The following is a 14,997-nucleotide window of genomic DNA, read 5'->3' on the forward strand; positions in this document are numbered from 1 at the left end:
AGCTAGAACCTCCCATCCCCAGCACTACGTATTCCCCAATCTCGGTGCCTTCCCAACACTAACAGCGTGCTTTTGGGCCCCACTGTGGCTTTGAGTGGAAATATTAACTAGGCGATCAAGCCTTGCTGTCACTTCTGGCCAAGAAGTGAAAACTGGAGGAAATCCAATGAGGTGAGGGAGGAAAGAGAAAGAGAGTGAAGCCTGGTCATTGCAGAATGGCTGGGTGGTAGGTCCTCAAGTGTGAGACCTCCTGGCAGCTAAGAGTGTAAAGTCCAAATCTACAAGAACATGACTCAAGTCATTGTCAGTGATGTATTTGTTGTGGGAGGAGAAGGAAATCTGGGGAATTTCCCTGAGAGACAGTAAGGTCTATGAAAATAAATAAGTGCAAGGTAGGAAGCTAAACATTCCTGAGCTCCGCACCTGACCGTGGCACGCCGTGATCGTGTCTTTGGATCTTTTGACCTTGAGTAGGGATGACTGGTTGCCAGCCTTCACCCAGGGATGTGTGGAAAATTTGTGTCTCTCTCTGTCTTGTCTTTTCTGTTTTCCTAATGTTAGGACCTGGCAGGGAGATTCCACTTTCATGCTGAAACAGAAAGTGTTCCTGCAGGTTCCCTAGAAATTTTTCATAAAGGTTTGAGGCTGTATATTGACTTAAAGAACTGTAAACAATTCCTTGGGGAAAAAAAAAGATTTCAAGTAGCTTCTGCAAAACACAAGATATGATTTTAATCTACTTTACAGGGAAGTTGGAAGGGATTAATTTAGCAGTTAATGATTAATCTGAGCTTTATGTTAGTGCAAAGTACTGAGCAAATCTATTCATAAGGAAATTATGAAAAGTAATTACCTTTTAGAACTGAGAATCGGAAGAAGGGTCATGCAAAACTATGCTGGAAGTGCTGGAGAAAGTTCAAAACACTTTTTTGAGTTGAGGAAATTGCACATTGGAGGTGGAATTAGTGATGTAGCCTAGCTGCAATATTCAAGATCAATATTCCTACCCACAGGTATCAACTGTTCCTCCCTAGCTTACAAAGTTTTGAAGAGCTCTCAGTTTTTACTTTCAAAAAAATATTTTTTTCCTCCAATCTGACTTTCATTTTTCTGGTGGGTTTTGGGGTTTTTTTCGGTTTGTTTCAATTCAGCCTGCGGCTTCAGCTTTCCCTGCCCCTTAATTTAAGGCTGCAAGGAGCTGCAGGGGAGTGACAGTACAGAAGAAGGATAACAGCACAGGGATTGCACCCCGAAGCGCGCCCACAAAGCCAAGGTCCAGTGAGGTCACACTGGGGCCCTGAAGGGAAGCTCCCACCAGCTGCTGCCAGGGACCTACAGTAAAAAGGCACCAAAGAAAGTTTTGTGCTCCTTAGTGTAATCCACCAGCTTGATGTCGCTAACGTTGACCATGAGCTTGTCTCCTACTTCTAAGGAGACCACAGCACCCAGATAAATGGGCTGAAACCAGCTGTTTCCCTTTTCACTGACGGTCTTGGTGCCGGTCAGCAGCTGAGTGGGCTCGGGGTAACTGTCAGTGACTTTGGTGATGATCTCAGTGACAGAATTTGTTTTACTGTGACTTTCAATGGGCCCTCGGAACGTGACCTGAGCATAGACATAGTAGTCCCCAGACACAGGTATCACCAGTGCGTTGCTGGAATAACTCAGGTTGTTCTTGGTAAAGGCCAAGCCTCGCTCGTCTTCCCACTGCAGGATGGGCAGATGGTTTCCCACGGTGTTGGTGGTATCTTGTTTCTTCACTGCAGGACGGAGAGAGAGGGAGATGAGATGGGTTAGTTTGCTACAAGAGGGGATATGCTGCTGAATGCAACATGAGATCTCTACTCCAAAGGGCAAGCAATTTAAATAGGGTAACTAGGACAGAAATGTTCTTAATTTACAGCTTGAAAACTGAGGCGAAATTGGCTGCAGGCCAACTGTCCAGTGATGTTTTTGGAGGGTGTCCATAGGGTGTCCAGATGGGAGCAATCGGGAGTGAAAGCCAAGGATGCTTTTCAAGATCTTGGCCAGCGCAGGCTGCATGAAGGGATAGGCTGCGGCTGGGTGTCCTGGTTGTGGGCCAGATCCCGAATGATGAGACCGTCCTTCCTAAAGGCTGAGTCTCATGGCACTGTGGAACAATACAGATGGCTTTACCCTGCAGGTCCGGGATGCTGTCTTGCCTATTTACAGGGTATAAATCCTGTCCTTAAGTGAAACCAGTGCTGGGGCAGTTGTTCACATGGGTACCATGCCTATAGCTAATAGTTTGAGAGAGCAATAAGAAATACCACAGCATGATTTTCTTCAGTGGCAATGGATTGCAATTATATTTCTTAGACAGACACTACTGTGCTTGCAGAAGTTTCACAATCACCAGCATGATCTATCACCAAGCACTGAGACACGTGAGCTTCTCTTCCTGACAAGTTGCTTCTGAAGGATGTTAGGATTTGTTAGCCCTTGTGTCAAGCTTTTTTCCCCCGAGTGTTCACAATGAAATCTTTTGCTGTAGAATTGCCTTTGGTTTACCACTGTCATTTGATTTTACCAAAAACTCAGAAGACCCCACTGTGCTTCAAGAGGTCCAATTCCAAAGCAACACATTATATTCAAAACAATTTTTATCTTAATTTTTTTCCTAAATGCTTTGCTGGAACAAAACACTAAGCTTGGTGTTAGCCTCAGCTTTCCTCCAGACTATTTCCCAGTCTTGTGGTTGGCTGATTACAAGAAGAGCTCTAATCCAGACCCCAACATTAGTCTGATCCAAGCCAAGGATGCTCCCCAGGCTGCAGGGGCCTCAGGGGAAGAATCAGGGAACTGCTGCCCTATTCCTTTGGCCTCTCCGCCACCATTTTAATTTCTCCCACATGACAGCCGGGAGAATAAGTCCTAGCGCTTACTTGGTTTTCTGCAGGGAAACGACAGAGTTTTCTTTGCTCTTTCATGACTGCCACATAAAATTGTTGTGATAAAACAGAAGCTGAGGCAGTGAAAAGGAAGAGGATAAAAACCATTAAGATTTTTCCAGGTGTTAAAATGAACCTGGAAAGTTAATGTTAAATGCTGAGAAAGACTGAGGCAACTGATTTCCAGGAAATGAGACCTTTCTCATAGCTTGAGTTAATGTTTAAAGTTGATTTTGATCCAGTATTTGGGGAAGGGATGTGTGTGCATGGGCAGGGAGGCAAACTGAAGGCATGTAAAGGAACGCTTTGAAATTTGCTTGGCAATAACCATTAGGTTTATCCTGGATGAAATGAGATTCCGAAAAACTAATGTGCTCAGCTCCCAGTGGCATCCGTTTCCCTCTCTTTTCCAGCAATAAATAATCCGTAAGGAGACAAGAAGGTCTTAGGAGTGCAATTTGTTGCATATTCTCTGAGTAGCACAACAAAATAATGGCTTTTTTTCAGCCTGCCTGTCAGTGCTGCTGACATATCAAACCTTTCGGATCTTTCCCCAGGGGGCAAAAGTACATGAGGAGAGTATTTCTGTGTGGGAGAACAATAGATAGGGATTGTGATAGCAAGCCAAGCTAAACTATTGAAGTATTAAAAGGACTATGGGGTTTAAAGTCAATGGAGCTTTGCCTGATACAGAGAGAGGAATAAAAGAAAGTGAAAGTACTCATGGTCTGCCTTCATCCTCATCTACCTCTTGAGTGTCTAAGGACTGCTCTGAGTCCTGGCATAAAACTAAAGTAGCATTTGGGTCACTCTAAGGTTTACAAGAGCTTGGAGTAATACCTCTGAGAGATCAGTTGGTAGCAGATGAAATCTTGTTTGGGATGGGAAGGACCAGAAAAGATCAGAATATTTCCAGAAAATGTCCTGGGCTCTTTTCCATCTTGGGAATTTTGGGAGAAAACTGAAGAGAAGCAGCATGTGAAATATTCTTTTCTGTGTGCAATGACGCATTTAAAATGTCAATGACACTCAAGTCTTCAATGCTTTTTATAACTAACAGACATCTCAAATTAAGTACATGATTTCATAACTTCTCGAATTAGGCAACTCTAAGTTTTACAGCTATAACCTCCCGTTTAGATTAAAGCTCACTCTATTGATGCTCTCTGTTCTCAAGTTAATTAATTTTCCCCATGCTTTCAATACAGGTCAAGAGGAAAAATGCATGTTCAAGTGCCTTTGAAAACAGTATAGCTCCTTTTCTAGCAGCAGTTTTACTTTGTACTTTTCACTTATTTATTTCATAAATACATGGAGCTATACTTCCTGCAAATATACATATTATGATAATTCTTGAATTAAATAAAATCTGCTTTTAATAAGGGATCATTTTTACGGTTCCTTCAACTTTCCCATCCACTATAAATTTTTGGCCTCCCTTACATGTGAAATTACTTCTCCTTTCCCAAAATCCCTGTTGTTTTAGTCCCTTGCTGGAGAATCCCTGTTGCTTGGCAGGTTTTTGGGTACATTTTGTGGCATATTGCTGAACTTGTGGAGTTTCTACAATTCTTAGCCCTCACCGGTGTGAGAGCCTGACACTGAACACTGTACTCTGAGCCCAGACTCCTGGTCTCAGCAAGAGATTAGAGTCTGAGTCCGCTGTTGTAGTAAAGCCCTTGAACAGCACTTACTGCAAAGTCCCATGGCTGCAGGGTCTCGATTGCTGAAGATCGTGCCCTGGGAGTTTAATAACTGTCCTTCAAAGGTCGTTATTACCAACAATCAAGTGGCACCAGAAAGTGATGTTCTACCCAGATTTAGTGGGGCGCTCAGATACCGTTGCAGCACGATAAGTGCGAGCCAGGTACTTGATGGGGTTTCTGCAACATAGTTCATCCAGCAGTGCCACAAGCTGGTGACAAGAAGGAATAGGCATTGGTCTGCACCTTGACCCAAAGTGCAACTAAATAAGTCAGAGAGGGGATGATGGCATGGCATGGCGCAGTCAGCACCAAGTGTGCATCAGTGCACAGGAGAGAATGGGGATGGAGAAAAGTCCTAGCTAGGTATTCACATGGATTGTGCCATTCTTCACTAGCTATAGCCACCCTGGGAGAGGAGATCTTGATGCCAGTTTGGATAAGTTCAAAATGCTCACTGTGTGTTAAAAAGGCCAAGAGCAGGTGGCAAATTCATCATGAAGGAACAGAGATCAAAACATCAAGTCATTCTAATACTGCTAATTCAGTGGTGCATTCCCATGCAAGTACTGTGGCCCGTTCTCATTCCTCTCACTCCTCTGTTCTCACCTTCAGAATATATCTGCCTAGAACTAGAAAAAGGCAGAGAGAGTTGAGATCTGGAAGAGATTTCCTACAAGTGAGAGTTTGTAGTTTACCACCTTCACTTTGAAAAAGGTACCTGACGTGGGGGAATGTAACAAAGATCTGAAGAATAATTATTCCTTTTTCATTTTCTATGCACAAGTCATGGTTTCCGAGAAGAGAAGACCAGGGTGACACCCAAGAAATTATTGTGCAGCAAGTTAAAAATAACAGGAAATATTTTCTGACTGCGATGCACTGTTAAGCTTGGGAACTCATTGCCACAGGGTACAGCACCAAAAATATGCTTGGGCTAAAAAAATGTCAAAGATAAGTTAATGGAAATTAGGTTCCCTGATGGCTACGTAGCACAGCAGCCTGGGTGTAGCCTTTTTGCACAGAAAAGGAGCGATAAAATCCCCTTGGCTTTTTCCTTTTCATGCTCCTTGCTACGGCCAACAGCGACCAGCCTGAAATGGCAGGTTGAAGAGGACGCGCACCATCCCGAAACTGCTCGGGAATGATGGCAAAGGAATTTTTGCAAATGGGGGCCTGAGAAAATTTGAAGAAAACTGTTGGGTGCTTCCCTGTGGCAACTGGGCTTTTGTGCAACCCAGGGAAGTTCGGGTCAGCAGAGCAGGGCTTCGGCTGCTCTTCTGAGTCAGCTGCACCGGGAGCCTCTGGGTCTCTCTGCCATGGGGGGACTCAGGGAAAACAGGGAGATTTGCGCTAGCAAACATGGTCCTTTTGCTCTTGCAAACTCGCGCTTAAGCAAAGATGTGATTTTGAACAAGGACAGGTCAGTTTTGGAGCTCTAGCAACCTGCATGCAAAAGGGGATGGGACAAAGGATGTGCATTAGGAAGGAGCTTGTGGATTAGGGAAAGTCAACTATGCTGGAAAAGAAATCAGCCCTGAAATACCGATTGGTTTAGCCCTGTAGGTGAATTTGTGTGAAGCATCGCGCCACTTCTCGCATGCTTCGAGTTACTGAAGTGCTCCCCTGGGACGACACACGCGGTGTTGGGGAAGCCTCTGCAGTGAGCTGTATTTTTAAGAGGTGTGAACTGCCTCAGGTCAGAGCAGCGGGAGGCCTTTCAGCACTCCACTCCATCCATACGGGAACCAGCCATGAACTTTTCCCTCTTTTCTGGTAATACCTAAATTTTCCAGGTGGGTGGAGCTGGCAAGGGTGGGGGAGTGCTCAGGATGGTGTCCTTGGTGTGGTGACAGCTACACCTTCATGGCCGAGGTGGTGAGACGGTGGCCTTGCAAATGGTGGCAGCCCACCCTGCGAGAGGGCTTTGCGATAGCACCTTCCTGACACAAGATAAGGGCTTGGGGGGTTCAGCTGGGCATGACCCTTCCCTTGCTTGCTCCGATGTGTGTTAGAGATGATCTCACTGCAAACAGGACAATTTGACCCCAATATGGTGTGTGTGGCCCATGTCAGACCTTGCAGAAAAATAAGGTCTAAACCCAGTCTTATTTGACCTGATTTTGCTCCAAAACTGGTAGTTTTTCCCAATTCACTGCGCTGTGAGGGCTCACTTGAGCTCTTTCCCCTGCCTTTTCTAGGGGATTCAGCAGATAACTAAGATACCAGGCACTTATTTAAATTTAGTTACAAGAGCTGCTCATTCAGTGAAAGAAACGGCTTGGAAAAGTGGCAGCATTTCTGCCAACTACCTCCTTTGTGGGCCCTTTTCTACAAACACAGGCTGCAGTCAATCTGTCGAGGTCAACCAGGCAAAGCTGATGATTATTTTGCCCATGTTTCCTGCAACACCTGATCTTATCAGATCCATATAAACCAAGATTATTGCCCTGCAACATCTGCTGTAATACCCGTGGGAAACGCTTCATTTTTGAACAAGCATTACCTGTCAGATGTGCTCTTGGCTTTTCTGCACTGGAAAGTGTATCTGTAACTGAGGGAAAAAAAGAAAAAAAAGTGTATAAGGATGTTTGCTGCTATTGAAGTCAATGAGATGTGAGCGGTGATCGATGCCGCCAAGGAAATGTGCGCAGCGCCTTTCCATTTCTGCATACGTTTGAGTCAGGAGTATTTGCCGTGATTGTTTGTTGACACTGTTGAGGTAATAAAACCCCTTTGCAAATGAGCGAGCTTGTCAGGCCTGCTGCCGTGTTGACAGGGCACATCGCAGCCGTGTCTTAAATTGCTGGAGGGTGAACCGAGGGGAGGTGTGGTGTGCATGGGCTCCTGAATCCATGCTTTTGCATGTTCAGGGAGTTATACCGATCTCGGAGAGCTGCTGGGGAGGTCTGTGCCTGCACTAAAAGGAGCAAGCTTGCACAGCCCTGGGGTTAGAAATGCTCCCACTTTCGCTATGGCCCCAGTTATCTCCCTGCATCTTGTCACCCAGGTTTGCCTCTGTCTGCCCTGACTTGTTTGGCTCGGGAGGGATTTGGCTGGTGAGAGTGGAGGGCTGGTGGGGAGGCATCTGCCAGCAGCGTGCTGCGGCAGCTATTGCAAAACCTCGGAAAACGAAGGTGTTAAGGATGGGGGAAAGAACTGGCAATCTTACCAGTATCTACTGCCCGTTGCTTCAGAAAGCGAGAGCCCCTCTCTTCTGTGACCTGCAGGAGAGATTTACAAGCAGTTAGCTCAGGGCCCCAGGGTGTGCGGTACTTCCACAGAGGGTCTTGATTGCATTATGACAGAAAATGGAATATGCTACAATAATATTATTGACTTCAGCTAGAGCTTTTATGTAAAAGGACAAGCCCTGACAAGGCTTTGCTTCATTTCAAGAGTTTTCTGCTGTTTGTTTGAAACTGCCTGTGTCTCTGAAAGGGTGCCAGGGACAGGACCTGGGCTCCTGTGGTGGTGCTGTGTTAAACTCCAGTCTTGTTCAGAGGCTGGACAAGCCCTTGGCGTAACTGGGACAGGACTGGCAGAATAGCCAGTGTGAATTAGCTATCGCTAACCCTCCTTTGGGATGGTGCCTCCATCCAGCACTGCTGGAGCACCTCTGCTGCTTAGAGACTCTCCTGTCCCTCAATCTGTGCAGAGCAAGCAACGTGAGCGATTCTTCCCTGTCTCAAGACTCAGCAGGTCTGAGCCTTTGCAGGCGCAAAGGTTCATCCATAACACCAGCGAAGAGACTAACCAAGGTGTTACCAACTACACCTGCTTTTTCTTCTGCATCTGTGTTATTTCAGACTCTCAGTCTGTTGCTTAGGTCTGTCTTGAATGTTGCGTAGCCTCCTTAGAAGATGGAAAGGAGCTGAGCAAGTCTGAGTGTGCAGCTGGCAGAGGGTGAGCTCTGCAGCCCGCTGACACTCCACCGAGGGAAGGCAGGGTGATTCGCATTTCCTTGCCTCTTATGTTTTGTTCTAGAGCTGCACACCAGCACACTCATAACACATCCCTATGCCAACATGCATTCGCATGGCAGCAGGGCATGGCCCTGGGCCGTGCCAAGTGGTTCTGACGTTTAGGGCGAGCGGTTCAAAGGGAAGCTGCTGCCTGCCTGCCAGACACCTACCAGTGCTGGTCCTTCTGAATCACACTTGGGCACGGTCGGTGGCTTCTCACCAAGCACCAGTCCTCTTATAGCAGCCTGCAAAGCAGCACGGCTCCTAACAGGAACTGTGGGATGCTGACTCCGGATCCGGCCTCCCTGGGGTGTGAGGAGCATCCCTTATGCTTTCCCCAGGGCACAGCTCATTGTGGGTCTATGCCAACAGTGCGGTTGCAGAAAGCAGTCTGGGTTATGCAGCCAGCTCAGGGTTGACTACCAGGGCTGTCAGGAACCCCTAACATGCAACGTTTGTCAGGAACACGCTGGTCTGGTGTGGTGTGTTTTATAGACAGCTACAATAAATACATTGAATAAACTGCCACTGATCAGCTTGCAGCTAAGGATTTGATGCACATCGCTTAATAAACAGGCTAAGATAGTATCAGCTGGTAGATGCTGAAGCTATCTCCTGGTGGCTGTGTCTCACACAACTTCAAATACTGCAGGAGAAGTAGAAAACAGATGTTTTATGTTGGCTGGGGAAGGGGAGTGTTTGTGGGAGAAGAGTCAGGCTGCCTGGGTTTGGGGACTGCTAGCTACTCTAGTAAGCCCAAAGATATTTTAATGTTTTACTAGCTGTAAACATCCATGTGCACCTGCAGAAAAGCATAATTTCTAGAAGAGTTGCTCCAGTGTGTTAGAAAAAAAATGGAGAAGGAAAACTGCAGGGAAAATTCTTTTTTTCTTGTCTCCCTTCCCCACCTGTGCACACACATACAGCCCAGCCGCAGCAGCCTGCTGCTCTGCAGGAAGTGTCATCTAGAAGAAAGGGGGGTGCGGGAGCTCAGTGTGTGGCTGACAGAGAGAAATGGTGTTGCGCTGTGAATGAGATGTCTGGGCCTTTCATTATGACTAATGACTTTCTCCAAGGTCCTGTCTGCTTGCTGTGGTGTCTAAACATGACTGTACTTTTGATGTGACACAGAGTCATAGCCAGGCAACTTTGTCCTGGGTGGGAAGCACAAGATCGGTGTGGAGGATTTCCCTCAAACACTCCCCCTTGCTTTTGGCCAGCTGTATGTGCATATATTTACACAATTATTTATGTGACACTTCCTACATATTTATCAAGTGACATATTTTCTAATGATGCTAAGTACTGCAATGAGCTACAAATCAATCACAAACCTACATTTAATCATGAACTTCAGTGGGATTGTTTACATATTTAAAGCCTAACTTCTACTGAAGTACTTCATATAAACTCAGATGTTGCAATACAAACAGAGGTGATGGGAAAGTGGGAAGGATATAAAGAAGCATTCTGCTTCTTTATAAAAAATAACAAAATGGTTTTGACTAAAACCCAGGGAGAAGCTTTTTATGTATCCTCAATTTACTTGTTTCCAAAGAAGGTCAGATGGAAACTCCAGGTGCAGGAGCTGCATTCATAGAAGCTAAAGGACAGTGTGATGCAGCAGATAGGGCAGGGTGCTACAAAGTGTGAAATTGTTCTGTTGCTTGGCAAAGGTAGGGTTTGGTTTTTTTCCTAATTGTGCTGTTTGATAAGGATACAAATCTAAACCTCCTATAGAAAATATTTTAGCACTAGACAATGCTACATAATGGCCAGGTATTAGTACTACTTGTCCTAAATAGGCACAGATGTTGTATTTGGATGGTGTAGATGAGGTGGTGAGGGAGAGCTAAGCAGCACGAGACTATAGAGAGATCATTTACACAATTAGTGTTTTTCTCTCTTTTCCTCTCTTGCTTAGCTGTGATTCTGAAAAATTCACAGCATGGCTTCAATTTTCCCTTTGGTTACTGTGGAGAGACTAACCAGCACCGAGTGATGTTGAAAATCCCACCTTACAGCTGACTTGCAGACTAACTATGTCTTAGACAGCCACCTCTAATTACCCTGAAGACTGTGGTATGCAAAACACTTCTATATTTTTTTGATACCAAGAATGTCCAAAAGCCCCAGTGCATTTATATCCATGTATTGCTAAAGCCAAAACGAAGGGCTGATCATCCTTTGTTCATGCGCTTTGCCTCTTGCACCTGCAGGAAGGGCTGGGGGTATCCGATAGAGAACTGCATGGGAAGAGCAGCTTGGCACTGCAGGCAGAGAGATTAATAAGCAAAATATCCCCAGCACCTCCATCCACTCCATTTTTAGCACAAGACACTATTTTACAGGCAGGGTCTCTGCAGGTCATATATGGTACATACACCCACAATTTTGCTAGCTCCAGAGATGCTGCATGGCCTGGGCTGGGCATTTTTGGTAGGGGCCTGTCCTGTGCCGGTAAAAACTGGCTTCAGTGCAAGTATTTCGGCTGGACTATAGTGCCCAGTGTATGCATGCACCCAGGGCGCATGCTTACTGGCTTCTTCGCCCACAAGGACCATGTGCATCAAGCAGCAATGGCCAGCCAGGAGTTTTACTGCTGCTGGCTTTTGGAAGGGGAATCCCACACACCTGGGCTTAGGTGCAATGCTCACTGCTCCTCCCCAGGCATTTCTCCTTCCCTACAGATCAGGAAGCCATTTCAGGTTCTTTTTCCCATTTGGGCAGGCCATTAGGGCTTCTGGCTCTGCAAGAATTATGGTTCTGCCAGTCCTTTTCCAAGCTTTGTTGCTAGCTTTCTGGCTTCATAACTTTGCGCGGGGTCAAGGTGGAGCTGCTAGGACTTTGCAGTCCCTCCTGTACTGCAATAGTTCCTTCTCCATTGCAAAGCTGACATGGCACACAGGTTGATGTGCAACCCTTTAGACAGGTTTTGGAATTTCCCTTTACACTGCTTGTGGTCCTGCCATGCCAAGCATGCCATGAAAATAAGCCCAAGGACCAACATCTGCCCTCCACAGGACTTGATGTTCTGCTTTACTGGGCCAGCTAAGCAGGTTGCTAAGGCAGCCAGAGATGCTTTCCTGGCTGCTGTGCTGTTCCCGTGGTAGATCTGTGCACTCAGACTGAAACTTGGCTTCCCTTTGGGGAAGGATGCACGGCGGTCCTGGCCCTTCCTCTGGAAGGGCACCACTAGAGCCTTTTATAGATTTCCTGCTAATAAACCAAGCCATGTGTTGTTGCTTAAAGAATCCTATTTCCTCACCTCACTCTGTCTTGAAGCACAAAAAAAAGTGATTTCTGTTTCCAAAAGGGAAGCAGTGTAGTGACCCTTCAAGGTGTCCAGGGAAACCATTATCAGACTCGAATTATTCATGCAAGACGCAGTATACCGTGAGAGAGAGAACCGGTGGCTCACACATGTTGCTGTATTGACATAACTTGCCCTGCTTTTTCCTGAAAGGGATATTTCTAGAGGAAAAGGTGGATTTGTATCCCTTCAGAGGCAGAATGTGACACCATGTGCACCCACACAGAAGCAGAGATGAATAAATCGTCTCACCCCGCAGTCAAATTGAAGAGGCACACCCCTGTTGCACAAACCTTCCCCGGCTCCCCTTGTCCTCCTCCTTGCTCCAGGAACGACTGGCTCAGAAATTTACTACGTCTGCTTCTCACCTGCTCGGCTGCCAAGTCCCTCCCTCCTCCCAGGACTGTCGCCAATGCAGGAGAAGTTGATAATCTGGCATGTGTGGGCTGAGATCTGATCCTGGCGTAACGAGAGGACTCCTCCTGTGGGCTCGCTGCTGCAAGGCTCAGCAAGCGAATACACATCTGGTGCAAACTTGGGTCTGTTCACTTGCTCCCAGTATGCCCAGGGCATCTGCACCCCAAAACCAGTGCCACAGATTGCTCTGGAACATGCATCTGGTCCCAACATAGTCCTGATTTGGGCTATCAATGGGACACGTGAGGAAGGCACCTTTTAGCAATCCAGTTCTAACACTTCAAATGCAAAGACATTTTCCCCAGAGCCTTTATGCCCAGAAACATTTCCATGGACTGAAACAGGCTACAGCCGTGCCGAGCCGCAGGACTGAGTGCCTGGGCTCAGCCCGTGACACGGCTCTTTGGGGAATTAACAGGAAGCTGCCCAGGCAAATACACGCATCTGTGCTCTGTTGCCGGACAACACTGGCGATACAGTCAGCCACCAGTGGAGTGAATGAAAAATTCAGAAAATGCAGGCTCCGTTTGCACTGTAACTGGGCGCTCCACCCACTGGGCTTGGCACGAAGGCAGGGCAGCCGGCCAGCCCCGATGACTTTTCTCTTCCTCACTGGGGCTCGCAGAGGCTGTAACTCATCTGATCACCACATTACATCACTGCAGTAATACTACGCGCATGTAGTATCAGTGCATATGCATGGAAATACACACTAGCGTAGCCCAGGCTAGACCAAATCTAATGGCTTATGTTGTGCTTTTCCTCTTAAGAAGCCAAAGGCAGTCACAAAAATACTTTTCTCCACTAACTCTGCCAACAGGGTCAAGAGCCAGGAACACATTAGTCCAATCAAACAGGCTACATTTTATTATTATTTCACTCTAAGATAATTTCAAAACCCGAACTATTCTGCTTTGTACAACCTCACAGGATGCAAACAAAGAGCAATGTAACTGAGACTGTCCAAAGTGCCTCTTCACTCCCTGTGCACCCACTCTAGCTGGCCTAAATAGCAGTAACAGAGTCAGCATGGTAACGTGCACTTTCGCGTGTGCGAGAAATCGGCAAATTTAACAGCCCGAGGTACTGCGCAGGGCTGCCGCATCTCCTTTCAGCTGTGCACGAAGGTATAACCAGATAACGCACCTAGAAGATGTTGCACCTAGAAGCCGGCTTCGCTTGGGTGCGAGACGCCGGCTGTGCAGACTTGAGGTCAAATGGGGGCTAGCACGTCTCTGCGCAGCTGGGAGGGCGCACGCGCACAGCCGTGGGTACAGCTGTCACACTCTCTAAACAGCCGTAGGCTAAATGTGTGCAAGGTTAGAAATCTGCCTTCGAGGCCTCTTACTAACACTGCTTTCTTCTGCTGTTCCTAACTGAGCATATAATAAGCAGGCTAATTAGTTGGGAATTTCAGACCTGAAGCTAGAATTCAAACCTTAATTCTTCAGACCTATATGCATATACGTGTCCTTCTAGCATGGGGCAGTCCTGCTGAATTGGTAGTCTACCATGGAAATAGGCACTTGTTTGCAGTCTGGCACAAGGAGTGGGGTGGCATAGAAAAGCGTTAGAAGCAGCCACACCAGTAAGCTTGTATTACTAGGAGCAAAGTGAGTTTAGCTGTCTGTCAAAGGAGAAGAGCTGAGAAGATCCCGGGATCTAGAGAAAATTTTGATGGGGAGTAAAAAATGGGATGCAAAATTTAGGGTCAGACTCCTTAATTGTCTCAAATCATATCTCTGCAGGAGTTTGCATGAATAATATACGAGAGCTGTAGCTGTCTGCCCAGTGATGGATGATGGGCACTGGCCCACTGACATCAGCAGCACGGTCAGCAGATGTTTGCTGAAATAGGACACTGGCAGGGGAAGTCTCAGAGTTAACCCGAAAAAAGGGAGGAAAATAAGCCATAGTGTCAAAATCTGGCTGAAATCAGTGGAGAGACACTGTACATGTACTGTGACCTTAGTGAAATTAAGACGGGGAACAGAAACCTTTAGTTAAAAAGACCAAATAATAATAATATTTATCCCAGGCAGTTTTGCTTTGTGTAAGGAAGAAGGAATGTAACTGTGAGTTTCTCACATTCCATCAAACATGAGAAACTCATAAAGAGAATAAAAGAACCAAACAAACCCAACCCCGGAGACGCGGGACGCAGCGCTCTGCTCCTCGCAGGGCGGCAGGACAGAAATCGGCCGTCAGTCTCTTACCTGGCCGGCGCAGGAGCTGGGGGCTCTGAGGTTTCCAACCAGCAGGTAGGCAGTGGTCAGCGCCAGGACCAGCACGGAGAGCAGGCAGAGCAGCACCACGCACCTTATCCTCCTCAAATCCTCCCTGAGGTGCATCCTGGAGGCTTGGTTGGTCCCGGGAGCCACCTCTTCCAGGGTTACCTCCGTCACGCCGTCCATGCCGGTGCCTGGCGTGCGAGCTGCTGCTGTTCCTGGATGGGAGCTGGGAACGGCAAAATCTCTTCTGGCGTCTGCCCTGCATGGAGACCCCCATTAAATAAGAGCTGCCCCGAGTGTGGGAAGGCACCGACACACACACACCCTCCCTCCCAAGGAATGCACCGCCTACAATAGAAACCTAGCTCAGGGAAAGAGAGCACCGCGGCTCCCCGAGCTCCCCGAGGTGCCTGCTGCCTGCCTCCGTCTGGCTTTTTTTCCCCTCGCTGTGCAGAA

At 47.0% G+C, this 14,997-nt stretch overlaps 1 protein-coding gene across 1 annotated transcript; it reads right to left on the reverse strand.

The window, feature by feature from the left end:
- Positions 1-1,332: 1,332 nt before the first annotated feature.
- On the reverse strand, positions 1,333-14,724 carry TNFSF15 (TNF superfamily member 15). Its single transcript, XM_009814938.2, has 4 exons — positions 14,527-14,724; positions 7,788-7,839; positions 7,122-7,169; positions 1,333-1,760 (listed from the first exon to the last, which is right to left on the reverse strand). The coding sequence occupies exons 1-4, from the start codon at positions 14,722-14,724 to the stop codon at positions 1,333-1,335; spliced, it is 726 nt and encodes a 241-aa protein (XP_009813240.2).
- Between the last annotated feature and the right edge of the window lie 273 nt (positions 14,725-14,997).

This window comes from Gavia stellata, chromosome 24, assembly GCF_030936135.1.
Source record: "Gavia stellata isolate bGavSte3 chromosome 24, bGavSte3.hap2, whole genome shotgun sequence".
NCBI classification, from domain to species: domain Eukaryota; kingdom Metazoa; phylum Chordata; class Aves; order Gaviiformes; family Gaviidae; genus Gavia; species Gavia stellata.

What these genes read in the sequence shown, in the direction of transcription:
- TNFSF15 (XM_009814938.2), bottom strand. Translation starts at nt 14,724, where the DNA reads ATGGACGGCGTGACGGAGGTAACCCTGGAAGAGGTGGCTCCCGGGACC. An exon ending in GCAACGGGCAGTAGATACTG is followed by an intron (nt 7,170 to 7,787) that starts GTAAGATTGCCA and finishes TTTTTCCCTCAG; the next exon opens with TTACAGATACACTTTCCAGT. An exon ending in GCCAAGAGCACATCTGACAG is followed by an intron (nt 1,761 to 7,121) that starts GTAATGCTTGTT and finishes TCCGTCCTGCAG; the next exon opens with TGAAGAAACAAGATACCACC.